Here is a 27,683-nt window from a genome sequence, read left to right on the forward strand (position 1 = left end):
AATTTTTGTGGACCATTTTATATTGGTCCAAGATTTCTAAATTCAACTTCATGCACTTATATGTTTAATTTCGTTGATTAGTATGGAACCCTTTTTTTAATATATATGTTCAAATCAACCATTATCCACTGAACATTTTGATACATATATGTTTAGTAGAGATAAAAGAAGAAATGAATAAAATGCATATATATATATATATATATATATATATATACCCTTGATTATGCATATTATTCATTTCTTCTTTTGATTGTTTAGCTCTTGTTCAACATATGCAGTGGTTACATATCTTCGGACTAGGTTTTGCACATGCATATCTCAATGAAGTCGGATATCTATAGTTTTGGTGTTTTACTATTGGAAATTATCAATAACTTGATCCACCTTAAACAAGTAGGGTACTCCCTTCATTTGTTAGGGCCTCTTAAGTTGATCAATTTACTGAAGTGTCCTTGCTTATTTGATGTTCATATTCTGAACATAGGAAATTAAGGTGCTTTGAAAGATATTCTTTATGAGGTAATTGTTGTCTGATGGGAGACCTGTAGAGTTAATGGATCAATCTCTTGGTGAGACATGACCATGAAACCAAGTTTTGAGATGTCTCCTTGTTATTTTATTGAAATTTAGGTTTTTATGGTTCTGCATTTTTTCATGAGTTTTTAGGGTTTGTTGTGCTATATTTTTGCTAAACTTACTAGAGGGGAGTTGAAAGAAATGTGAGCACCCATGTTCATTTGGTGCTGGTACTACTAAGTTGTTCTTGTCGAAAACTTTTGTTCCAGTCTTAGTGTAAGATACATGACAACGCGGGAAAATGTATTATATCCTATATTATAATGAATAGTACCCGACATCCACTATTCATGGTTATCACAAACGGTGGATGATTAACTATTGGCCAATTTTATAGCCACCCAGTTCACTTAGTTTGATGAATCCACTCCACTCAAAGCGTGGGTAGCAACTGTTAGGTAAGAGTGCCACATACGAAATATAATATCATGTTATAGACCACTTTTATATAAAATGACATTTATAGACCACTCAATTCTATTGGATTTTGAAGCAAGTCATGCATACTTGAAGCCAGATGATTTGAGATCTAGTGGCCGATAGTGAATATGATCACCTTGTATAAAAGACAAATGGTTTTATGAGATTTATCACCTTTTCAATTATTTTGAATCTTGATTACTGGGTTCAATATATATATATATATATATATATATATATATATATATATATATATCTATGCCTTTGAAATTATTTTTGTCGAGGTGATCTATTGATTGATTCTAATTTATTTTGTTGACAGATTGAGTTGCTTATGCTTTTGTGTTTGTTTTCTTCTTATTTTTGGAAACTATTTTTAATAAGTAATGATCCTATGAGACCCTCTCCTACCCAAGTGTAGGCAACCCCACCTTATGGCCGTAGGATCCATATCCACATCTTGAGAAAATGGGCTGGCAGTTATCACCCGGATAACCCATATAGACAATCTTTCTCTTTTGAGGCACACCTTACATCTGTAGTATAAGGTCGGCACGTTATACGAACCTCACCCCTTTTTTAATGAACTAAAAAACTTCATGAGGCTATCCTTCCAAACGGTTCTTACCTTCTATCTTTTTATCTTGGCATCCGAGAATATTACAATTTTTAGTACATCAAAACTTGTACCTAGATATAGAGGCTGAAGAAGACAAAACTCAGATAGACCGAGTCTTTCTAAGCATTGTCTCTTTCACTCTGTATATTTGAGTCTTTCTATCTCTAAGAAAAACCTTTAATTTTTGTTTGTGAAGTGCACTATCTTATGTACCACAATTTTTTTTGATTGAAAAATCTGTTGCTAGACTATTAATCTTTAGGGAAGTATTTAATGAATCTAGCAACACCCTCAATTGTACGAAAAAAATTAAATCTTGGAACACATTATCTAGACCGTCCATTTTCAAGATTTACATAGGCTTAGGGATCTACTTGATTTTAACCATTTTTGGAGTTTAAAATTTTATAATTGAAAATTTAAATAGATTTGAGATAATCTTAAAAAAAAATTACACCAAAATTTCATATTATGATAAAATTTAGAGGGGCATCTTAATTAAATTGTTTAAGGTTGTTATTTGTAACCTTATAGAAACCGCACCCTATACAAAATTAAGCCTTTTTGGTTTTGGAATTACTATAGGAAAAATTAAATGCCCATTGCTGGCATGAATCACCAACTACACTGAACAAATAAATAGAAGTAACACCCTCAATTGTACGAAAAAGTTTGAATCTTGCAACACATTATCTAGACCGTCCATTTTCAAGATTTACATAGGCTTAGGGATCTTCTTGATTTTACCCATTTTTGGAGTTTAAAATTTTATAATTGAAAATAAAAATAGATTTTAGATAATCTTAAAAAAAAAAAATCACCAAAATTCCATGTTATAATAAAATTTAGAGGTGCAACTTAAATGGATTGTTTAAGGTTGTAATTTGTAACCTTATAGAAACTACACCCTATACAAAATTACGCCTTTTTTTTTGGAATTACTATAGGCACAATTACATGCCCATTGCAGGTATGAATCACCAACTACAATGAACGAATAAATACACATGGAGTCAACGTTCGAGTTCCAAAGGATCGCAATCTAGGATTTCATAAATCGAGAACCTTATACTTTCGGGATCGAGATCCACTTTCTTCGTGAGCGAGCTCCATAGATTATAGGATCAGAGTCACAACCTTATTAGGTTAGGCTCTAGTTCCGAGAACGTCAGGATCGCGATCTTAAAAGTTTGGGAGCGAGGATCTAATTTGTTCAGAAACCACATCTACAATGTTACAGAACGCGTTCCGTGAGACAATGGGAGCGAGATCCGTGAAGTAAAAGGAGTGAAATCCTTTGTGTATGGGATCGAGATCCATGCTATCGCGGGAGTGAGATTTGTTTTGAATGGGAGCGAGATCCTGAAGTAGAGGAAGCGAGATCCCTGAAGTAGAGGGAGCGAGCTCCAATGTTAATAAGATCGAGAATCTTAAAAATTGGAGCGAGATCCCAAAAAAAATTAAATGGATTCCGAGCGAGATCCCAGCTCGAGAATATCGGAGCAAGATTCCGAAGCGATCTTGGTAACTATGGCTAAAAGATAACCTGCAAGGGCAAATAGAGATCGCACTCAAAGCACCCATCTTCCCCTACAACTATATCCTCTTGAAAATATGAGCATCAAAATGGCGAACCATAAATCATCATATTACCTCTGAAGCTGGATAAAAACCCTAGAAATCGAACCTAAAAGGAAGCAAAAGATGCCCTAGAAAATGTGGAGAAACTCTTCCTGAAAAGAAAGAGAGACCAATGGATGAGACCAGATATATACAAATCATTGAACCAGGGATCACTTACCTTCTTTTGCTGAAAATCAGAGCTTGTACCTTGTTTTTCTTATAGGGAAAACTACTATGGGGTGGTCTTTCCCCGTGACAAGGAAAACTGTGGAAAATTTTTTAGGCTGCTTTCACCTCTTACAGCTGAACTAAAAAGGAGAAAGTTCATGACTTTGCCGGTCTTTTAGAGATTTTCAAATGTCCCCAAGTAGATCTCATGTTAAAAGATTATCCAATGTCCTCCAAGTAGATCTTGTGTTACAAATTGATCATGAGAAGATGGGCAACCATTACTTCTATAATAAGAAGCCACTAAAAGGGTAAAAATAAGGCCCAAAGGGATATAGATACAAGAAGTGAAATGAGATAAGATTTACAGTTTGATTGAGGGTATGACTATTGATAGAATAGAATGGTATAATGGAATTTGTGTATTCGACCCAAATAGTTTAGATAAGCTTCATATGATGATGATTCTTTGTGAAACTAAAATCACAACATTAGTAGGTGTCAAATACAAACATCAACATCAGTCACAATACACGGTAGATGTGATTACATTTTCTTTCGCTTCTATTTTCTTCTTAGCATCCAATTAAATAACAATCAATTCAGAAGAATTGAGGAAAAATAAACTAGTCAAGAGAGGGAGAGCAAAAAATATGTAAAATTGGAGAGCTACAGTAAGCAACAGAGGAATAGTTCTTATCCGTCAACAATGAATGTTCTAAACAAAATGAAGAAAATCGAAAAGAGAGAAAGCCTTTAAATCTCTCATCAATCTTTCGATCACTGCATAACACGCAGGACTGGAGGAAGAGGGGCTTCAAGAACTCGAGACTTGCAATCCACCACCGAAGAAAGCAGCCGATCACTCAAACTCTCCTAAACAAAACCATTACTCTCAGAAGTGAATTCTTCCTTCTTTTCATTCTTTCTAATAATATTCAGAAGCTTAGCCTCAAGTTCTCCTGCGTCACTCCATTCATGAATTGTGGCTTTGATGAGAGAGGGATTGGATTGTAAGAGGTCCCAAAATGGGTAGAGTTTGCGGGGCATGACGTGATCACCATGGCCAAGTTTTAGAGAGGGGCAGTAGTCCCCTTTGCCGTCGCCTAAATACACGATACAACGATCACTGCCAACTATTTCGCTCTGAATTCGCTCTATGACCAAGCCCTGAAATTCATAATCAGGGACAAGTTGAGAGAGAGAGAGTTTTGGACAAGTCCAAAAGATCTTAGAAGAAACTAAGGGAGAGAGAGAGTTTGTTGCTCAATTGTTTATATATATATATATATATGGAAAACACTGTGCAACGTCTATAGGTGAAAATAAACAGTGATTTTGCCTACTCCCATCACCGTCCAAAGTTTATTGCGCAGTCACGATTGTTCGGTAGTATTTCATTTTTCATTTTTTTTACAAATCAGATTGACTTGAAATTTAGAGCGTGTATTCATCAAAAATATAGAAATCTTATAAAATTATAAAAAAAATATTTTACATGAAAAAAATTGACCAAAATACCCTCAAAGTCAATTTATTTACTGATAATGTTTTTTATATTTTTATTAGATGCGCCTCAGCAAGATGTACATACCCTCTAAATTTCAGGTCATTCCGACTTCTAGAAAAAAAATGAAAATAAAACACTACCGGACAAAAGTGACTACGCGATGAAATTTGGACGGTGATGAGGGTAAGCAAAATCACTATTCATTTTCGCCTATAGGCATTGAAAAGACTTTTCTTCTGTGTGTGTGTATATATATATATTAGTACAAGGATGTATACAATGACCTTTAATACAAAGATGTCAAAATTACGTATAACCATACGTGGTGCAATTTGATAGCTTAGGTGTGTCATATAGTTGAGAATTTTTTTTAATTTTTTTGAGTTTAGTAAATAATGTAAATGTAGCTACCCAATTTCTTATTTAATAGTCAAGATTAAATCTCACCACCTTGTACTAAAAGTAAATAATTTCATTGTATATTTTTGTAAAAAAGGTTACCTACTTAAAAACCAAACGGCAAATAGTAGTCCACATCACCAAGAAGACCATTTGGGGGAAATGATTGAAATACCGAAGGCCCTTTCTTTTATTGAAGTCCTATTTTATATTGTCCTTAGATGGTGTATTAAGTTTTGATGTAGATTAAGAGTTGAAGAGTTTTACATGGATAAAAGTGTCACAAATAATTAGGACTAACAAGCCTTGTGGCTTTGCTCGGCCTAAAAACTAGAGACTACTATAAAATGTGGGTCGAGGGCCCAAGCCATGCAACCATGGCCCAAGAGCTCGAGCTTGGCTCGGGCCACAACACAGCTTACAAGGTCCTTTGGCCTTTGTTGGGCCAACACCACCCCTATGATGGACAAGGGCATGTCTGATTCTTTGGCCTGTGCCAAGCCTATGCCAACCTTATGGTGATAAGGGGCTGCCCGGTTCTTTGGCCTGGGGCTGGCGTACAGGCCTAGGCCAGCCCTCCGGGGACAAGGGCCCGGCCAGGGCCAGAGACCATAAATACAATTCTTTCAAGAGTGTAGTAATATACCTTGCACATGTTGGGAGGGCAGATTGGGCAATTGTGTGACTTGTGACAAGGGCGGATGTTTAGCCTTCCATTATCGTCAATAAAGGCCGGATTTGTGTTAATCTCTGTGAAGCAATGGAGGAGACCATGGTGCTCCAATATACCCACTATGAAAAACGTGTTTGCATCGCTCACGATCCTCACATCGCACCTGAAATTCCATAATAAAAGAAAAATGGCCAACGTTAGTAAACATTAGAAACAAAAATAAATAAATAAATAAATCCCCAAATCGGTTTCACAAAAAACAAAGATCGACTTTTTACCCAAAAGAATTATGAGAGCGAAATATAGAATTAGTTACTCTAGGCCATTCGAGGGTGATAAATAAAAAATTTTGTTATCTCTTTATTCATTACAAATAAAAATAAAAATTAAATTGAATAAAAAAATAACCACAATACTATGAAATATTTAGGAGTTTTTAGGACTTGGAAAAATTTCTCAACCCGGAATTTATTTGGAGGACCCGTACCCACACTAGAAGGATTATATAAAAAATAAAACATTAGCTAAAAATAAAAAAATAACCTAAAAATTGATATTATTAAAAATTACCAAAAAAATATAAATATCTAATAAGAAGATTTGGGCAATAATTTATATATGAGGTGGATAAAGCTATAAAATGAAGAGTGCCGAATGAAAATAAGTGTATAAATTACTATATTAATCTTTATAAATTTATATATAAAAATTATTATATAGTATTTTAAAATAACTGTATCTGGTCTGGGGCAGCACCATATGGACTCGGACCCAACCCGATTTACTATTCGAGTCCAAGATCTAGATCCGAACCTGTCAATTAGTCGGGTCTCGGGTTGGGTCCTGGGAACCCAGCCCGATTCATGGATACCCCAAAATTTACATCAATAAAATTTTAAAAATAAAAATAAATGACAAAATCAATTTGGAGGATAAGAACCCTTCAAACAAAAAGAAAATCCACAAATTCAGGAATTACTCTGTAATTTTGAGTCCTTTTTCAAACCGAGTAAATGACAAAATTGCCTCTCTAATGTAATATGCGTCGGTTGCCCTGACGGAAAGCCCGAGGAAAGATATCACTCTTATCTAAAAAATTAGATGCATTAATAGGCCCGCCCGGATTTCATATGCGAGCTTGGGTCGCATTGAAACGGGGTCCATAAAAAATTTGTCAAAATACCTCTAAACCCGTATAAAAAAAAATTAGCTCAGTAAAAAAATTACCAAAATACCTCTGAACCCACATAAAAAAGACAAAAGGACCGTAACGAGGGTGTTTCTCGTATTAATTTAGAAACAGGGGCCTTCTAACAAAAAAATACGAATATTCGGAAGCTTTTTTGTGAATTTTGTTTTTGATTTGCCATGAAATATGAGGCAAAAACAGCTCGAGTTTCCATTTAAGAAACGGAATTTTCTTTGAAAAGAAACGAAATAACGGAATATGTGAATACCCCAAAGCGTGTGCAGCTTTAATGGCCGAAATAACGCGAGGATCGAATGGGGCCCTCTTCAAGATTTCTGCGATTTCTTCAATTGTCTTTCCCCTTGAATGGAGCTCCCCCATCATCCTATCCTGTAAATTTTACATAAAAAGAGAACCCAATGTAAATAAACGAATGCTGGCCGACATTTTGTGAATAAACAAAATTTAAAAACAAAACAAGTTAGATCCAATACATTCATAAAAACTCTTGAAAAAAAGCAATTTCAGTTTCTTGGAGTTAAGTTGACCGTTAGCAATGTTAGGCTCCATTGTGCTTACCAAAATTTTAGAATTAAAATTCGCATCTTGAATTTCAAATTTTTATATTGTTGTACACTATTAAGATATTTTTGTTAAATATATCTCTAAAATGAAGAGATTGGATCTTCTTGTATCCTCTCAATCCTCACGTTTGGGTAATACAATTAATTATAAAAGTTCTTCCAACCTCTTTTTACTTAAATAGGGTTGTTTAATAGTGATAATGATAGCATTATGAGTAATAGTTTTTTTCAAAAATGTTAATGGTTCCTCGTAAAAGCCGACTCTAAATAGTCTCCCAGGGAGGAGAGAAAGAGACAGGTGATAATATTCAAGGGAGAGGGAGGGTAATGTTCAAGAGAGCAGTGTTAGAAAGTGCTACTCGTCCAAGTAATCGGTCTTGGCCTGAGCAGAATTGCAGCAAAAAAATTTCAAAAAATTATAACAAATATAAAAATTTTCAAAAAAATAGGAATGTGCCTTCAAAGTAATATTAAAGAAAACACAAAGTAAGATTAAGAAAAACACTACAAATTAATGCTAAAAAAAGTAAGAAAAAAATAAATTTTAAAATATAAACTTGTTACTGAGAGTATTTTTTAAATAATCTAAAAATAGAACAATAAATTCTATGGCTAAAACACTTTTCAATTCGTTTTATGATGGAAAACATAAAATAAAAATAAATAAATAATCCCAAATAAATTTTTTATTTTTTATGGTGATTTTTTTTTTTTTTTAATATTTTCAAATTTCAGCTCGACAAGGTCCCAAACCCCGAGTAACTCAACGGAATAAAAACTACTCGGCAGATTTTCCTAGCCCAAGCAACTCAGCCGAGTAGCGGATTTTTCAATAACTGAGATAGAGAGACCCACATTTCGTAATCCCTAAAGACAAGGATTACAAAAGAACTGTATACCTCTTGGCAAACCAGTATATATAATAACCAGCTTTTCTCTAAAGCCAAGAACCAATACATGAAAAACCCAAAAAAATCCAATAAAAATAACAAGAAAAACAACCAATAAACAAATAATTAATAAACAAGAAAGGGCAATTACCATTGTTGGGTTCAAAGGCATGGTGCGGAGAAGCTCCTTAAAGAGGTCGTCAACACCCATCTCCTCAACCACCCAATTATCGCTGTCGCAGTCCAAAATCGTCTCGTCGAAATCGAAAACCACTACTGCCTTGGCCATTGGAAGTTTTCTGGTGATCAAAAGAGGTTTCCAGGCCACCAAAATAGGTTCTCCTACCAAGAATGATGGTTTCCAAGCTTTCTAGTTTTTGGAGAGGGGCCAGGCTCCTGAACCTGTATTTATATGTGAAATTTAATAAGAAAAATTAGAGGAAAATTAGGGGGTAAGAATATTGGGATTTTGTTGATTGATTATAGAAAGAGATTAGATAAGCCTCCCAGAAAAAGAGGAGGATAGCGAATATTAACAGCCTTAGAGCTTTCGAAAATTTGTTCCATAATATCATCACATATATGAAATACCCTAAGGGGTGATATGTATGTTGCATGTAATATATATATATAAGGTGCAGTTGGCGTTGACATACGGAAGCATCCGTAGCTGTAGAGAGGTAACGTGCACTTTTAAATTTTATCATGGTATGTAAAAATGTTTTTAGAATTATCTCAAAATCTATTTTATATCTAATTATAAAATTTTAAATTTCAAAAATAGTTAAAATCTAGTAGATCTATAAACACATGAAAATCTTGAAAATAGACGGTGTAGATAATATGTTGTAAAATGCACTATTTTTGAGACTTAAAATCTTTTTATTTTTCATGGTCATACATCTCGATGTTGAGATAATCAATCACAGGGTTTTTCAACATTAATACTACCTTTTCCGATGGATTTTTGAAGTGCATCCGTAGTTCTACATGTTAAGGTTGCAACCTTGTATAAACATTTTCCATATATATATTGGGAGAGCTTTCATGCCACCCTATCTTTTTGTAATATAATGGAATAACACTTCTATAAAATCATATTTGTGATATTTGTATGACATCAAATACTACGCACACCCTCTCTTTATCCCAATAATAAATCTATTTTTTGATAATGGCTTGGAGCCTTGCCGGTAGTATTGCCAAGCCCTATGGGGAGGTCTTCGACTACATTCTCATCAAAGGGTAAGGACCCAAATCTCCACTGACATACCACCAAAAAAAAAAAAAAAAAAAAAAACAACAATAGGTAAAATAGTTTTGGTAAAATTATAGGGATATTTATGTCAATATTCCTTATAATTGTGGAATTAAGAAACTATTACTAATATTTCATATTTTACGATCATGTCATTTTTCCTATTTTTCCCAAAAATACTCCGATTAAGAGCTTAAGTTCCGAAAAAGGGTTTTTTTTTCCCTAGTTAAGATATAAAAATCAAGGATAAAATTCTTATTTAAAGAGGTATTTCATTTGGTGGAGGTCTACAAGGTGCTTCTACAAGAGTTGATTATAACTAGTTTTTTATGCTAAAAAACGTAGGACATGGTTTTTATGAGTCCATCTGAGTTACCCCTTAAAAGTATAGGTTCGAGATGGATTTTTTGACTTAATTTATGAGGACATGTAATCTTTAACATGGGATCATGAATATGAAAAATAAATAAATTTTAAAAATTGAAATAATAATTTAATTAAAAAAACATTTGGACAATTGGTTTCAATTGCTTTTAGATGGACCACCTGTTTGTATCCATCTTGAAGATGGATGCTTTATACTTCCAGAACTGCAAATGTAGAAATGCAATCCCCACCGCATGAAATAATTTTCCAAAAACACAAGTGTGAGTTTGGTCAAAACTTGAATATTAAAGCTGATCCGTAACGTCACTTTTCCTAATGGCACGTCCGGGGTTTCCACGAACTGTAGTGCCAACATTTATTATGAGGGAGTAGTGTAGACACCCATTTTGAAAAACTAACAATTTCAATAATTTTTCTAAACCCTAGACTGCCTTAGGACCATAATATTTCAGTAAACCCCCATACCATAGATCACCATAGTCCACACTGCCTGACCTATAAATCCATAATCCTACAAAACATCATTTTTTAGTAAAAAAATCAATAAAAATAACAAAACTCTTCATTTTGACCCAAATTTTGGTAGACAGCACCACAAGAGCCTGTAAATCACCCCAGAACTAGAATTTGTCAATTTTGAGCCGATTTGATCTAGACAACACCAATGGTGCAGCCCAACCCAACTGACCAAAAATGACAATTTCCGCATGCCAACCATTCCCGGACCATTTCTGGGCAAATTCATTCAATGTGGACCCTTTTGATATGTTGACCCCAAAACAACTATTCGGGGTGGATAATCCATATGAAATTGGCCGTTACCCACTACAGCGGATTTTCAACATTTGAAAGATCATTTTAGGATAATTTCTGGGGGTGATACTTTTAGACTTCTTAGACTTTGATAAAACCGGAGAAAACCCCAATAAAACCTGGCTTTAAAAGAAACATTAATTTTAGGCCATTAAACCTACAACCTTTTAAGTTAAGAAAGCCATCTAGCCAAGCCAAGACTTGGTCAAAACCTAAAGAGAGACAAAGTGGACATACGACATAAACTCTGCCGTCCTGATACGGGCTAGGCCTCGAATCCCCGGGCTAACTATAAACACTTTTTTAAAAAAGAATAAAAATAGCATTCTCAAGGATTTTTCTTAAAAAAAAAAGAATTTTGGGTTGTCGACTTGGGCCTCCTCTCTCTCTTGAACAGATTTTGTTGTTTTACCATCTACGGCAACCATTACCATGGCCCAAATTTTCTCAAAAAAATTTCGCAATGCCCAACCAAATCTCTCTCTATCTAGGTTTTTTTTCCATTTTTCAAATTCTTTCTCTAAGCATTGACAGTGACCCACTGTTCTATCTGACGGTCTCCCTTTTTTATTCCTAGAGGCAAGGTTAGCCCTTGCTTTGCTAATCGTAGCAGTTTTGTTTTTTTATTTTGTTAGTTTTTTTTTTTTTTTTTTTTAACCCCGTCACCCAGCCACTGTTTTTTTTTTTTTTTTTCACCCCTTTGCAACCACTTAGTTTTCAGTGGGATTTCTTCTAATTCACGGATTTCCCATTAACCACAAGTTCAACAATTCATTCTCTCTCCATCTCTACCGAACATCGGGGACAATTTAGGTTTCCACTGTTCGGTAAAAAAGGAGGGCTTGTTTCTTGGTAAACCGATATGGGTAACTGTTCGGTAAGAAGGAGGGCTTGTTTCTTAGTAAACAAGATTTGGGTGTTTGTTACTAATTTGTAAGAAAAGGCCACTTCGTTTCTGTTGTGGGAATTGGTTTAGAGTTAGTTATTTTCATCTTTAAAAAAAAAAAAAGAAGCGTAAATTAGGCCTACAAATTCCTTATTTCTTGTTTCCTCTTACTTATAGATTAGTTCTTTAAATTCTTTATCTCTTGTTTTATCTTTACTTGGTTAGATTTTTTTTTTTTATCCATATCCTGCACAATTAGTACTAAATTTTTGCTTTATCCATATCCTGCACAGTTAGACTAGATTTTATCTTATCTTATCTCTCTAGATTAGACTTAAAAACTATAAAAAAACTAAAACTTTTTGTTTTATAAGGAAATAAAAATCTTCTCTTTTACCAAAAAATAAAAAAAAAACCTTTCTTATAAATATCTTTGTTTCTAAAAAAAAAAAAAAAAAACCCTCTTTGCTTAAAAAAGAATAAAGAAAAAAAAGTGGGTGTTTAAGGTCATCTTTCTTATTAAAAAATATTCATCTTTAGGCATTTTCATTAAAAAAAAAGAAAGTAAAAATTTGCTTTCCTAAAAAAATCAACACTTTTTTACGCCTCTTTGTTAAAAATAAAAAAATAAATTTTTAAAGACATCATTTAAAAAAAAAAAAAATATTACTTTTGCTTTAAAAGTTGCTCTTTTAAAGCAACTTCATTTTCCAAAAAAAAAACGAAGAAAATCTCCACTCAAAAAAAAAAATCACCTTTAAGGTCCCTCCCTCTTTTCACAAAATAAAAAGACTTGGTAAAAAAATCTCTTTGAAAAATATATATATATCTTTCACTTATGTGCTTGTAATTCAGCATTTGCCACTTCTTTCTCTTTTCATTAATGAGAAAGGGGTTAAAAATAAATAAAAAATAAAAAAAAGGTCACCTGCACTTTTCTCTCTAATTGTGCCCTGATCGAATCACCCTCGACTCAAGGGGCGCTCAACTTGGCACGAGGGGGCACCTGGTTTTACATTTATTAACATCATACATTCTTGGGGGGGGCTTACCCCTACACCTGAACTGTGCATTTGGTCGGTTAAAATCCGACTTGAAGCATACCTCACTTGGCACGACATGTGCCAACTGCTCACATTTCTTTCTTATGTGTTTGCTTGTTTGTCACGTTCTTTTCACTTGCAGGCTCTTTTACACACTACTGCATACTACTAGACACAACGGACAGGGGGAATCTATGAAACCAACAAAGAAATTTCGAAATCCCCCAAAATTCGGCATTAACATCATGAGGGGAACCTAGCATTGAGAGCTGAAGTGGTTGATATTCGTGTAACTTTAACTGTGAGCTCCCCTCCGTAATCATTAGCCTCAAAGCAACTCCACATACAGTAGGACCTGGTTGATTTCTTTAACAGGTGGCCAGGACCTACGAGGGGACTTACTTAGCCTAGCCGCATTTGAATAGTTAGGAGCCCACTCAGACCTAGCCTACCCATAAATTTAGGGCAAAGTTTTCGAGTGCATTGCTTGTCTAAGATCTCAATCCGGGTCCACACCCGGTCTGAATTTGAAACCTTCTAGGTTTGAGTCCAAGCATGTGCCTAGCCTAGCCTAGGTCCAAACCAGGTTCACACTTAGGTCTGAAATTGGGCCCCTTTTGATCCGAGCCAAGGCTCGTGCCTTACCCAACCTTGATCTGGTCCGGGTCAACACCTAGTCTGATATTCAATCCTTCTAGGTCCAAGCCCAGGCTTGTGACTAGCCTAGCCCAGGTTTGAACAAGGTTTACGCCCAAGTCCGAACTTAGGCCCCCTCTCGGTCTTAGCCAAGACTCGTACCCAACTAGTCTAGATCTCAGTCTAGGTCCTAGCTTAGGTCTAAGTATAAAGGTATTTCTAAAACTAGACGAAGTTCGTCTTAACTCAGGGTTCAAACCGAAACCCATCGACTCTAGCAAGATTCATCTACTCTAATTCTAGTTTAGGTCTAGATTCAGAGTTGTACCTAGCTCTAGACTAGGTTCACCATGTTTAGGGTTCAAACCTAAGTCCATCAAGTCAAGACTCAGGTCTTTCTAGGTCTAGGACAAGGCTCATGCCCAGTTAGGCCCAACTCTTGAATAAGGTCCAAGCCAGATTTCAACTTCAAGTCGGTCCATAAGTTCAAACAAAGCTCACCCTTGGTCCAGGCCTCAGTTTAACCTGTATTTAGTCAAGGTCTAGCTAGGTTCGAGTCTTACCAACTAGGTTCAATTAGGTTCAAGTCAAAGCCTAGTCTAAGTCCAATCCCAAGCTAGGTCCAACCTTTCTAGGCTAAGACAAGTCTAAGAGTCATGGCCCAGGATCAAAACTAAGCAAGGTCCAATCGTACAAATCCAGCTCAATCTAGATCTAGGGAACCTAGTGAGTCGGAGAAGCACCGTCACAATGCTTTCTCACAAATCCAGAGCATTCATGTCAGTGAGCCGAGTCTCAAACCAAAGGAATCATACCTAGCGGTTCAAACCGCCCTTAGGGTTGTCATTTGGATGCCATGAGCTAGATGGTTAATAGGGTCCGTAACACCTTGAACAGTCAAGGGGTTAGGCCATGGGATTTCCTCCAAGACATGGGGGTAACCTCAAATCCAATTGGCACACCAAGAGTAAGGCCCTAGCTCAAATCTCTGAGTCAGCCAATCCCAGTCGGTTTAACCCTGATGTTCAATGAGCAGTCCAGCATTCCAGTCTTAGTAGCCAACCATTTAAGTGGCAAGTGGTTTCACACACCACTAGAGAAAGTCCACCCAAGCAACCCAGCACCAGTAAAAGTAAGAGCTTTGACCTAACAAGGTATCAAGTCAATCCTAGGGTGCATGCATACTTTCAAGACCTGTTGAACCGAGGGTACACCATCAAACATAGTCAATCCAAGCAGATTAGGTCAAAAGCTCAAGCTATAAGTCATGCCTAACCTGTTGGCTCAAACCACGAGAACCCTAAGGCTGCTAGCCTGCTAATCCAATCAACTCCGCCCATGGGTCTAACTCTAGTCATCACTCGAGTCCAGGATTACCTCAAAGGTAGACTCCATCTGGCAGTAGTTATGGCCTCCCTTCACTCTTCCAGTCCATTGTTGGGGCAAGAGAATATCCTAACCTTAGGGTTAGATCATCTAGTCAAGGTCAGGGACATGCGATCTCACTGCCCAAGGTTAGAGATCTAGTCATCACAGCAGCTCGAGTCATCCATCCCAGTTAAGTGGTGATCCTATCCTACAGGTCTTCTTGTGTGGCCACGTAGTCCAAACTCCGGGCGACAGGTCTGCTCTAACCCAATTCAAATCGGGTGAGTCTATAGGCCGACAACCGGCACACGAAGTTCAACACATTCCCCAGGCTCAATCCTTGGGGCAACCCACTACATGGGCCCAACAACCAATCTATACAAGCCACATATCATAAATCCAGGTTCAACATACCATGCAACCAAGCCAGGTCACCGTTATACCAACGACTCAATTCACCAATATGAAACACCTCTAAGACTCTTTAGAGAGAATGAGAATCTAGGATTTCTCAGCTCCTAAAGCCTATATACAAGACACTCTAGGACACCTTGAAGATCTACCTGAGGGTTTGTGATGCCACAATTCATAAACAAATTTTTTGAGAGAGAAGACCTTAAGGCACATGTCAACGCCTATATGTTAATTGTACATACACTATGAGACTTGCCTAACCAACTTAAGGTCATGTTCTTGCATAGCTTATCAAGAGAGCCCCTGATGTGGCACCAAAAATTCATGAAGAATAACTCTCAGGCAACTCTTGATGAAAAGCTCAGACAATTTTCTTCATGTTATTGTAGGGGAAGACCAAGGCCCCTCACCTTTGGTGAGTTAACATCCACCAAACAAAAGTCAGGCGAGTCTCCTTTTGATTTTATAACAAGATTCAGAGAGGCTGCTACGTGAGTCGTTGAAACTCCATTTCTTGAATCTACGATGGTAGGCAGATCATTAGAGAATATGACCCCTGAATTTATCACATTCTTTGGCAAGAAGGCGATCCCTTACTCGTTTGACGTTATGCTTGAAAGAGTATCGTGATATGAACAAGTCAAGGAGGATGAAGCCAGAGTCTTTCGTAACCGAAATGATAGTCTACCATCCACAAGAAGGAGAAGGGAATGAGGACTTGACTAGCGAGGAACCCTCTCAGGAAGGAGAGGTGAACTTGATCAAGGTAAACTTGATTGAGAAAAGCGATCCTTCTGTAAATCAGCCAAGAAGAGTCTAAAACTGTTTCATGCCAAGGAAATTCACTCCTATTAACGATCCTTTTAACTTTTCATTTCAAGTGAATGTGATAAAAGATGACCCATACGCGTGGGATGGTGAATTAAACTCAAAAGGGATCTGAGATTAACCCAAGCATATGCGTGGTCAAGGCTCCAAAACTAGTGATTCCTAGAATCATGGAGACAAGGGTAGTTCGAGGATAATTATTCACGAGGAAACAAAGAACAAATTTTTGAAGAAGACTTATCATGTCGAGAACCAAAACCACTAAGGAAAGATGACCTTCTAAAAGTTCTAATGGGACCTCTCGAACCACCTTTGCAATATTTTTTGAATTATCCACCAATTTGGATGAAGAGCTAGATATTAAAAATCAAATCATGTTACCTCCTCAAAAGGTAGACTCTCTAGAAGTCATTAATGACATAAGCACAACTCCAATAACCCGGGCACCCCCATATCAAGTAAGTTTTTCTCATGAAGAACAAGTTCCTAACAGAACAGAAGACTCTGTAGAGGCAAGTTCATCAAACTACTCAGTACAGGCAGTCTCCTCTCATGAAGAGAACACGACAAGGATTGTTGATGAAATTGAGCCTCTATTTGTTAACTCCCAACATGCCATTAGGCCATCAAATCTTAATTCAATCATTCTTCTTGTGCGAGAGTCTCACCTGAGCTTAAACACTGAGAAAGAGCCTACTATGGAATTAACTCTTGAAAAGAAACACAAAGTTTGCAATAAAAAAGACAATCGAAAAGGATTGGGTGATCACTCACCCCTTGCAAATAACCAAATGGGACATTCATGTCTCATACTTCCAAAGGCATTAATGCCTAATGAGTAACATAAATTATCCTATTAACAGAGAAAACTTAATGAGCATTTCTGTTCAAGCAAAAAATTGAGGGACTAGGAAACTGAGAGTGTTTCTCAATCTGAAAAGCAAGGTTCAAGTGGAGCAGTTCAAAAGAAGAGTTCAACAAAAGTTCAACAACCATTGTTAAAGAGATATTGGATGCCAACCTAAGGTAAGGGAAATCAGAAGATAATCGATATCAGAACCTCCCTGCCATTTGGAGAAGGGAAAGATGATTGAATTCCTACATGATCTTAGGACGAATTGCCAAAAAAAAAAAAACCAATGGCACCATTGACTCTTCTTCTTCCTCCTCCTCCTCTTCCTTCATCATCGTCTTCTTCTTCAAAAATAATTTAAAAAAAGAAATCCATTGGGCTAAAAATCAGAAAGGAACCCCAAGTGTTGAAAAAAAAAAAAAACAATCAGTCTGAACACCCAAAAGGGATCCCAGGGTGATGAAAAATAAATAAAAAAGAAATCCGCTGGCTGAAAAATCCGAAATAAAATGCTAAGCATTAGAAAAAAATGCTACTGGGCTGAACACTAGAAAGGGACCCTAGGACGACGAAAAAAAAGAAGAAGAAAGTCATGTCTCTTCATCTCTTCTCCAAAGTCCTTTTCTTGAGTCAAAATGGTCTTAAAAAAAAAAAAAAAAATGAGCATTAGCCTGATAGAACATGGTTAATGACCTCGATCATCGAAACTTCGAAAAGTAAGTGGTGGAGGGACGAAATTGGAAATCCAAAGATATTCTAAGCACTCAGGGGCAGTATCATATGTTCTCTAAGACTTTGTTTTGCTTGAAAACTCCAGAGAACTCTCATTTGTATTGAAATACAAGAGCTGAGGTTAGAAGATAACGGAACACTTGATGATTCCTCGTCCTGAAGATTCAAACAAGAACTTGACATGCTCATTGTAGACACCTCATTTTAAATATGGCAAATTCTATTGTTTTCTGAACCCTTAGGACCACATTATCCTAGTAGTTCCAATTTAATTACCCCAAAACTATCCAAATCCTATCGCAATTTGAAGTAGAGCCCAAGAGCTTTCCAACGGTCCAAGAATTGCCTGAATCGGACCTACGGATAAAACAATATAATAAATGACAATTTAGTCCTTATGAGACCCAACTGTCGGGCCTCGAGCCGGGCAGTAACAGACCCGACAGACCCATACGTGGGCTAATGATGCATTCAACGCATCGGATGATGCAGTAAACGTGTTTTTTTTAATTAGATAAGGCTAAAACTTCAAGATAAATTCAAAAAATTCCGAAAAAACTCCAAATGATTTAGGAAAAATCACTAATTGAATTTTATAAATCCGCCCACTCCCTAAACCAAAAAGGGAGAGAAAAAGAGACCAAAAAAACCTTAGAAAATTCCTGAAATTAAGAAAATTACCCAAAAATACCAAAAGATGTAAAACCCCTTAAAAAATTCTTAAAAATTTAGGAAAATTCCCAAAAAATTAGAAAAAATCTCAAAATTCATATTCAGCCTTTGGCGATCACAAAACCCTTAGAAAACTAAGGAAAATCTCCTCCAGACCCCGAGAAAGACCGACAGCTTTAGAAAAATCTATAGATTGAAAACCCTAGAGAAGATAGAAACCCTAACCTCCTGAAGTCGTAACCCCCAAGAAGGAGAAAACCTAGACCTAAAGCACAAAAATCCTAAATCAGAACTAGAATTAGGGCACAACAACCCTAGATCTAATCCCTTTACACCAGAGATTTGCTGGTCAATATCCGAATTAGAAAGGCAAAGATGACCGGTTCTGATACGAGTGACCCCTCAAAGGCTCGAGAATTTTGGGCTATCCGACCCGGTTTGGTATCATTCATTCCTCTCTCTTTCTTCTTTTTTTACTGTTTTGCTTCTTTTATTTATTTTTTATCTGTTAACTTGTCTTAAAAATCGTATTTTAATGCTCTGGATTATGCTGACTTTGCCACAGATCTGATGATAGATCTACTCATGTTAAGGCAAATCTGGCCTCAGAACTGAATTTGATATATCCCACTTTCTCTACAAATTTATTTATATATTTCTTATTATTTTAAGGTGTTAAAATTCGAGAGATCTTCATCGGAAGATCTGTCAGATTTTCATCATAAAAGGTTTGGCGCCCACCGTGGGGGCTATTTCGAGCTTGATCCAAGCTTCAAAATATGATTTTTATTCACTGTTTTTCATTGTTTTTAGTCATAAAAGGTCTCAAAAGTCTACTGTGACCAGAATCCAGGGTTTCGATGCTGTGAAACCGTGCTTCAATTCAAAGGTCTCAGAAACCTCTGAAACTTTGTGAATCTGTTCTAGGGACTCTTTTGTGATTTTACAAAAACATTCAGATCAAAATAAAATTTTTAAAACTACAAAAAAAATATTTTTCAATTCAATCTAGGCTTTTGTAGTTTTCTTTATTTTAATTTATTTCTTCGTAAATATTTTTATTTCTTGTTTATTCTAAGTTTAAATTAGTATTATTTCATCAATATTAACAAGATAAAATATAAAAAATATAAAAATAATAGTAATATTTTACGCGACACTAGCCGTGTCGCCCACCCTACAAGGGCGACACCAGTAGTGCCGCCTGGGCGACACCACCCGTGTCACCCATTTGCAAGTGTCCCAGAGAAATTATGGGACCCCACAGGACCATTCCGGGGACTTTTGACTCCCTGTTGATCAATTTTTTATCCAAAATAAAACTTTTAAAAATATAAAAAAAAAGTATTTTACTTCAAATAGATCTGTTCTGTTTCTGCCCATTTGATTTTATTTTAGTTTGTTAATTTTGACTGAAATCATATTTTCTCTGCTTTCACTATGCTTAGTTTAACTGTGTTTCATCAAAATTAAAAAGATAAAAAAGAAAAAATTACATTAAGGTTACTTACCCCTCCAAACTTAGATCCACTCTTGGTTCGAGCCAAGACTCGTGTACCATCTAGTCTAGATCGTAGTCTAGGTTCTAGCATAGGTCTAAGCTTAAGAGTTGCCTCTAGAGTTAGACTATGCCTACCCTAGTTCAGGGTCTTAACCAAAATCCAGAGTCAAGTAAGTCTAAGTTCCAGTCTAGTCTTAACTTAGGTATTAGCCAAGGTTTTTTCCCCTAGTGTCAGGCTAGGTTTGCCCTAAGCCGTCGAGTTTAGATCTTACCTAAGTCTAGATTTTAGAACCCAGCCAAAAGCAATCACCATGTCAGTCATTCAAGGCGACCATGATGACTGCTCCACGGCTAACTCTAGGCCTAACCTGCCCAAACTTAAGGACGACCAGTATGTTTCAATCCCTTGGAGTTATCGACAGACCTCAAGATAATCCATTATCCAATGCCCAAATTAGAGGTAGAGTCCCAAGCATCCACTCCTAATCCTGAGATGTATGTGGCCCGAAAAGCCGGCTTCGCCCAAAAAACCTTGAATAGTCAGGGAGTCCAACCAGGCGTCGTCCTATAGGGGATTTTAGGCAACCAAAGTAGAAGTCGAGTGAAGGAAGAAACTCATGCAACATCTAAAGCCAATTCTCGTAACTCGAACCAAGATAACTCTGAGGTGCAACCATCTCAAAACCAAGACCCACCTAGGTTTAGGGGATCTAACCCAACCTCGAGCGACCATAGCATAGCTCATAATGTCCTGAACACCGTACGAAGCAAAGGTGTCGACTCAAACCGCCTTAGGCGAGATAGGCATCCAAGCTGCCCTCAAAATTTTAGTTGACCTATTACAATGTTCATGCGTTAGCTTCAAGGCCGATCCCAAACCAAGTTAGTGGTATAGGTCAACCCTTAGCACAACCGATTCTTCAATTTTTCCCTCTGGTTCATCCGGTCCAACAAACCGTGCAATTTCTGCAACCGGTGGTGACACCTATGGGGTCAGTACGCCCCTCAGGCACCAATGTATCAAACCCCCGTCGTGACTGCAACTCATCAATCTCGGACCCATGCAGAACAACATATACCCCAAGTTTCAACTTATCAGTCTACGCTTGAGAACCCACCAACCAGTGGGCCTACTGTCATGCCAAATACTCAACAAGAAGACCCCTTAAAAGCAATGCAAGATATGCTTGTAAGAATGGGCAACCCCCAAAGGCCTATGTTCATGAGACCCTTGGAGGCATGGAAGACCTTCCCCTAGGATTTGCCATCCCAGAATTTAGAAACAAGTTCAATGGGAAGAGCGATCCAGATACTCACGTCAACATGTATCTCCTCTCCGTTCGAGCTTTGAAAGACAGGCCTAGCCAACTGAAGGTCATCTTTTCACAAACATTGACCGGTGAGGCCTTGAACTGATATCGTAGAATAATTTCCGCTCGACCACACATCACTCCAGACGAAATGTTCAACCTATTCGTCTCTCACTATTGCGGGTCAATACCAAGACCTCTCTCCCTAGGCTAACTCAGTGCAACAAAACAAAACCAAGGAGAATCCTTGGAGAATTTCATCGGTCGATTTCGCGAGGGGGCAATGAGAGACATATAATGCCTACTTACAGACCCAGCTAAGATCTCCATAGTCTTAAAGAATGTTGTTTCCGAGTACAGGACCTTCTTCAGCCAAGGTCTTATCCCCCACTCTTTTGACTCCATGCTCGAGCGAGTGGCACGACATGAAAGGGCCAGAGGAACACCCCTCACCACTGAGCCCGACAACAAGCCGATAACAGCTCCCCAAAATAATAACAAAAACAAGGGGAATGCTTCCGGTCAGGTTAATGAGATCGTCGTTAACAGATCGGCCCAAGGTTCAGCTGTTCAACGCAACAATCACAATCAAAATCAAAAGGATCAACTTAGAGCCAACGCTCAAAATAATAACCAAAGGCGAGAGGATAATTTTACCCCTCTCAAAGACCCATTAGAAAAAGTGTTGAAATTACTCTTAGCTAAGAATATGGTTTATCTCCCGCCACCATCTGAACCACCATTTCAAGTCACGGATAAAAGCAGGTGGTCAAAATGGAATCAAATCCATGCTCATGATATTCAAAACTGTAAATATTTGAAACGGGTGATTCAAGGGTTAATCAATAGGGGAGACATCATTATTGCACCTAGAAATCAACATGTCGAACAGCCTAATCAAAAGATGGGTATCTTCACAAATCCTCTCCCTAAAAATTATGATCACAATGACCGAAAAGCCCGGAGCTCAAGACAACTTGAAAGATAACGTTTTCATTCACATGATTGAGTGTAGAAGCGAAAAAGAGGATCCCAGTCAGTTCATATTAGGTTGTGATAATCACTTTCAAGAGCCTGAAGAAGATCTTGTGAGCCTCTTAAGAGGAAGCCCTTCATCTCCAAACCTCGATAACCTTCCCAAATGGGATCGATATGATGAAGATGATACACTAGAGATTGATATGGTAAGGACTAATGAAAATGCACCATCTTCCAAAAAGGGGCCAACACCCCAAAGTCTCTCATTACTCTTACTAGGGCTGCCTATCGAGCTTTAGGCTGGCGAGGTCAACTCCTTAACCCGAAGAGGCCGAGTGTTCAAACCCATTCAATGGATGGTCGATACTCTCGATGAAAGAATTTGAAATATCTCAAAAGCCAAACAACTAGTGGGGGTCGTAGATCACGAGCCGAACAAGGAAATTCAAGGATCTGCAACCAGCTACAATCTACCAACTCATCTCGGGAAGATCCAGACTCAAATCTCCATCTTGGAGCTACTCACGAATTCACCAGCACATAGAGCCCATATCGAGAAGGCCCTTGCCAAGACACACATCCCGAGCAACACACAGCTGGATGAGTTGTGTGAAATGGTCAACCAGCTGATGACACCAATGCCAATCATGTTCACAAATGATGACATCCCAGCTAGCTTCAACCGATTTTACGTCCAACCTCTGCACATCACCGTCTTCATACAAGGATATGAGATACGAAGAGTGCTTGTTGATAATGGGACATCCTTAAATATATGCCCTATGCAAACAGTGAAGCAGATAGGCAAAAGCTCGGATGACTTTGAGCCATGTCCACTAACTATCGCTACATACGACGGAACCAAAAGACAAGTTAAAGTCAAGATCAGCCCTACCGTCCAAGTGATAAAGTTTTATGTCTTGGACATAAAACCTCCTTTCAACATGCTGTTAAGAAGACCATGGCTGTATGAAAACCTCATGGTCGCCTCTACACTCCATCAATGCCTCAAATTTCCACCTAAAAACGGTGTCGCAAAGGTATGTGTTGCTTTTCTCAATCCTATAATACATAACGAGAAGCTAGTTGTAGGAGTCGAGCACAGAGAAATCCTGCTCGCTTCCTTCGGGCAAGCCGATTGTGCCACCTTACGCCTAGAGGCCGGTGACCCTGTTCCTCAAAATTTCAAACTTCTGCATCGATGGATGACATTATCCAACGTCAATATCGATACGGTTTCGAGTGCCTCGAAGCTTGGCACATGCTCTTGTCCCAAGGCTTCCAACCTGGTCAAGGCTTGGGTAATCAAGGGCAAGGCGTAACGGAGGCAATTTCTGAATCATTCGAAGCCAAAACTGAAAACCAAGATCGAAGAGGTCTCGAGTGTTCTCTCACCTTATTGCAAAGCCGGATGAAGCCTTCAAGCTATCCGGGCTTTGTATCTTGAGGTATTCAAAGCCTCGATCCTGTCGATGCCCGTCCTTCAAAACGGCCTAAGGTGATCCTTGAATCCCCAACGGGAAATAACTCTTCTTCCACATCTCAGCACACACAAGAACTAGGAATTGAAGACCTTTTTGCTGACCTAGATTTGAAGGTATGCACAATCAGCTCTAACACAGCCAAGCATGCTCATCCACCAATCCAAACCCAAGAACGAAATTAGTCGATCACTCCCCTATCTCGAGAATCGCTGGAAGCATACCAGTCGCACCTTCAAGTCCCGATATAGGTTGGCCATCTAACCAACCTGTACGTCAAGTCCCCAACATTTCTCTCGCGAGTCCCATAAGGGACACCTCTTGTTTTATTTCAAAAACCATTGAAAAATCAAAAAAGATAACCCGATAGCAGTGCACAATACCCAAGATGACGAATTGGATGACCAAGACGAAGATCAAGAGAGCTAAGAGTTTGAAGAAATCCCTCAACCCAAGGAACTCACTTCCCATATTGACCAATTCAAGAAGAGGTTCAATAGTGACCCAACGACTATCATCAAAGAGACGATCGACATAAACCTAGGAACTGAGAAGGACCCAAGGTTAAGCAAGATTGGAACTTCCTTATCTCTTGAAGAGTGGTAAAATATGATTTTATTTCTCAAAGAATATCGCGATGTCTTCGCCTGGTCATACAATGATATGTCAGGGTTAGATCCCACATTGGTGCAACATCACTTAATATTCAATGTAGGGGCCAAGCCTGTAAGGCAGAAACTCCGACGTCAGAAGACCCACCTTGAGCTCAAAATTAAAAAGAATAAATTGACAAGTTGCTCAAAGCGAAGTTCATTACCCCCGTCGATTACTCAGAATGGTTGGCCAACAAAGTGGTCGTACCCAAGAAAGACGGGAGGATCCGAGTGTATGTTGACTATAGAGACCTCAACAAGACATGCCCAAAGGACAATTTTCCATTTCCAAATATAGATGCCTTGGTCGACAACACTGTGGGGCACGAGATGTTGTCATTCATAGATGGCTTCTCAGGCTACAATCAGATCTTTATGGCAGAAGAAGACCAGACCAAGACTTCGTTCATAACGCAATGGGGAACTTACTGCTACAAAATCATGCCTTTCGGCCTAAAAAATGCAGGAGCAACTTATCAACGGGCAATGACTAGCATCTTCCATGACTTAATGCACACTATCATCGAAGACTATGTCAGCGACATTCTGGTCAAGTCGAATACTAGGCCTAATCATCTCACCAACCTGAGAACCATTTTCAAAAGGCTCTGAAAACATCAACTCAAACTAAATATGCAAAAATGTGCCTTTGGGGTTGAATCCGGCAAATTACTAGGCTTTATAGTAAGCCAAAGAGGCATTGAGGTGGACCCGTCCAAAATACGAAACATCATTGAAATGCCCTCTCCCCGGAACATCAGAAAAATTCGTGGGCTGTAAGGTCGCATACAAGCCATAAGACGTTTCATTTCACAACTAGCAGACAAGTACGTGCCGTTTAATAAACTACTCAAGAAAGATACCTCATTCATATGGGATAATGAGTTCCAAGAAGCATTTGATCAAATCAAAGAGTACCTCACCAAACCTCCCATCATTAATCCTCCTAGTCTAGACAAACCCATGTTCCTATATATTCTCTCACAAGACCATGAGGGCAATGTTAGGACAATACGATGACCATGGAAAAGAACAAACAATATACTACATCAACAAGACTATGGTGGATTATGAGATAAGGTATACGGATGTGGAGAAGCATTGCTTAATGCTTGTGTGGGCCATGCAGAAGTTAAGATACTATGTATTATCTCATTTAGTCAAGCTCGTCTTAAAAATAGACTCCCTCAAGTATCTATTGGAGACCAGTCCTGAACGGACGTTTGACAAAGTGGAGATTGTTATTGAGCGAGTTCAAGATCGAATATATTACTAAAAAATCGATCAAAGGACAAACCATTGCTGACCACTTAGCTGAACACACACTACTAGATAACACTCCCATTAATACAGATCTCCCTAATGAGAACCTCATCACAATTGATGCGAGAAGATTTTAATGCCAACAGCCATCAGATTGAATTTCCCATGTACCAATAACTTTGCTGAATATGAAGCGTTTATAGTCGGGCTCGAGAAAGCCATGGAAATGAAAATCCAATAAATACGAATGATTGGTGACTCCTTACTCGTCATAAACCAAGTTCAAGGGATTTAAAAGATGAAAGAATAAAAACTCAAGCCATATCAAGAAAAGGTGGAAAAGATGATCCCATATTTCAAGAAAATCACCTTTCAGCATGTAACTGGGGAAAATAATCGGTTCGTCGACGCCCTTGCAACCCTTGCTTCAATGGTTGATATTCCTTCAGAAATCATGACGCTGTCATTGTATGTTAAGAACAAATATGATCCTTCCCCACCAAGGATCGAAGAAGAAACAGAGCAAGAAAATGATAACGATGGGGAAGTATCTCTCGTGGCTTCATATGCGATAGTTATGGTAAAACCATGGTTCCACGATGTTTTGTTCTTTCTGAAAGATGAGTTGTACCCTGAAGGAGACACCAAAAAGGATAAAGAAGCCCTTCGAAGGTTTTTTATGGGATTCTTAATAAGAGGTGATCTCCTACTCAAAAAGTCCTTCGATTGCATCATTCTACGGTGTCTTGATAAGCCAAAAATTGACCAAGTACTGATAGAGTTACACAATGAAGTAGGTCATTCTGGCGCAGCCGCCTTAGCTCAGAAAATCAGGCACCATGGCTATTACTGGACCGCCATGGCTGAAGATTGTTGGAAGTCCCAAATTTTAGCTTTATGGAGACCTCATCCATGCACCGTCTGTACCACTCAACTCAACACCGCCTGTATGGACCTTTGCCATGTGGGGTCTTGATATCATTAGAATGATCTCCCCGAAAGCCTCAAATGGTCACCGTTTTATATTAACGGCTACATAGTACTTCACCAATAAGGTAGCGGCCGCATCATTTTTCAAAATTGAGGGACAACATGTTGCCGATTCCATAAAGAACAATATTGTATTCAGATTCGATGTTCCTGAGTCAATCATTACTGACAATGGATCAAATCTCAAAGATGAAAAGGTCTCTAAGGTGTGCAAAAAGTTTAAGATAACATAGAAATTCTCTACACCTCACTACCCTCAAGGAAATGGACAAGCAGAGGCTATAAACAAAGGACTTCTCAGAATTATAGAGAGAATAATATAAGGTGGCAAATATTGACATGAAAAGCTAAATGACACGCTATGGGCCTACCGGACAGCTGAGAAGACTCTTACTGGCATGACCTTGTACTCATTGGTGTAGGTATGGAAGCAGTATTACCCATTGAAGATGAGATATCGTCTCTTTGAGTGTTTATTCATAAAGATTCAGATGATTAACAAAATATCGAAGCACGAATCGCTGCCCTCATTAATTTGGATGAAAGACGACTATGAGCAACACAAAATATTGTTGCTTATCAACGTAGAAGCAAGAGGGCAGGAGACATGGTATTCAAGAAAATCTTCCACTCCTGCAAACCCACAGCCGTTAGGTAAGTTCAAACCTAATTGGGAGGGACCGTTAGTGGTCACCCGAGTGCACGCAGGCAATTCTTACAAGATCAAGAATCAGGAGGGGTGTGAGCTCAATGACCCTATCAATGCTATGTATCTTAGAAAATACTACCCGTAACGAGCTCAAAAGAGTAGTGAAACCTGAAAAGGCATCACAAAAAATAAAAAATAAAAATAAAAAACATGGACTTAGTGAAAACCTAAAAGGGCATCACGGGTAAAAAAAATCACGGGTAAAAAAAAAAAAGAAAAAAAAAAAAAAATCTCCAAGAAGGACCTTCTGATTA

The 27,683-nt window shown here is 38.0% G+C and overlaps 1 protein-coding gene across 1 annotated transcript; it reads right to left on the reverse strand.

Moving 5' to 3' along the window:
* Window positions 1-4,086: 4,086 nt before the first annotated feature.
* LOC18443769 (inorganic pyrophosphatase 2) lies at window positions 4,087-9,032 on the reverse strand. Its single transcript, XM_006853951.3, has 4 exons — window positions 8,806-9,032; window positions 7,449-7,570; window positions 5,965-6,154; window positions 4,087-4,579 (listed from the first exon to the last, which is right to left on the reverse strand). The coding sequence occupies exons 1-4, from the start codon at window positions 8,941-8,943 to the stop codon at window positions 4,286-4,288; spliced, it is 744 nt and encodes a 247-aa protein (XP_006854013.3). The 5' UTR covers window positions 8,944-9,032; the 3' UTR covers window positions 4,087-4,285.
* Window positions 9,033-27,683: the final 18,651 nt, after the last annotated feature.

Source organism: Amborella trichopoda, chromosome 5 (genome assembly GCF_054954075.1).
Source record: "Amborella trichopoda isolate Santa Cruz 75 chromosome 5, AtrichopodaSantaCruz75HAP2 v2.0, whole genome shotgun sequence".
NCBI classification, from domain to species: Eukaryota; Viridiplantae; Streptophyta; class Magnoliopsida; order Amborellales; family Amborellaceae; genus Amborella; species Amborella trichopoda.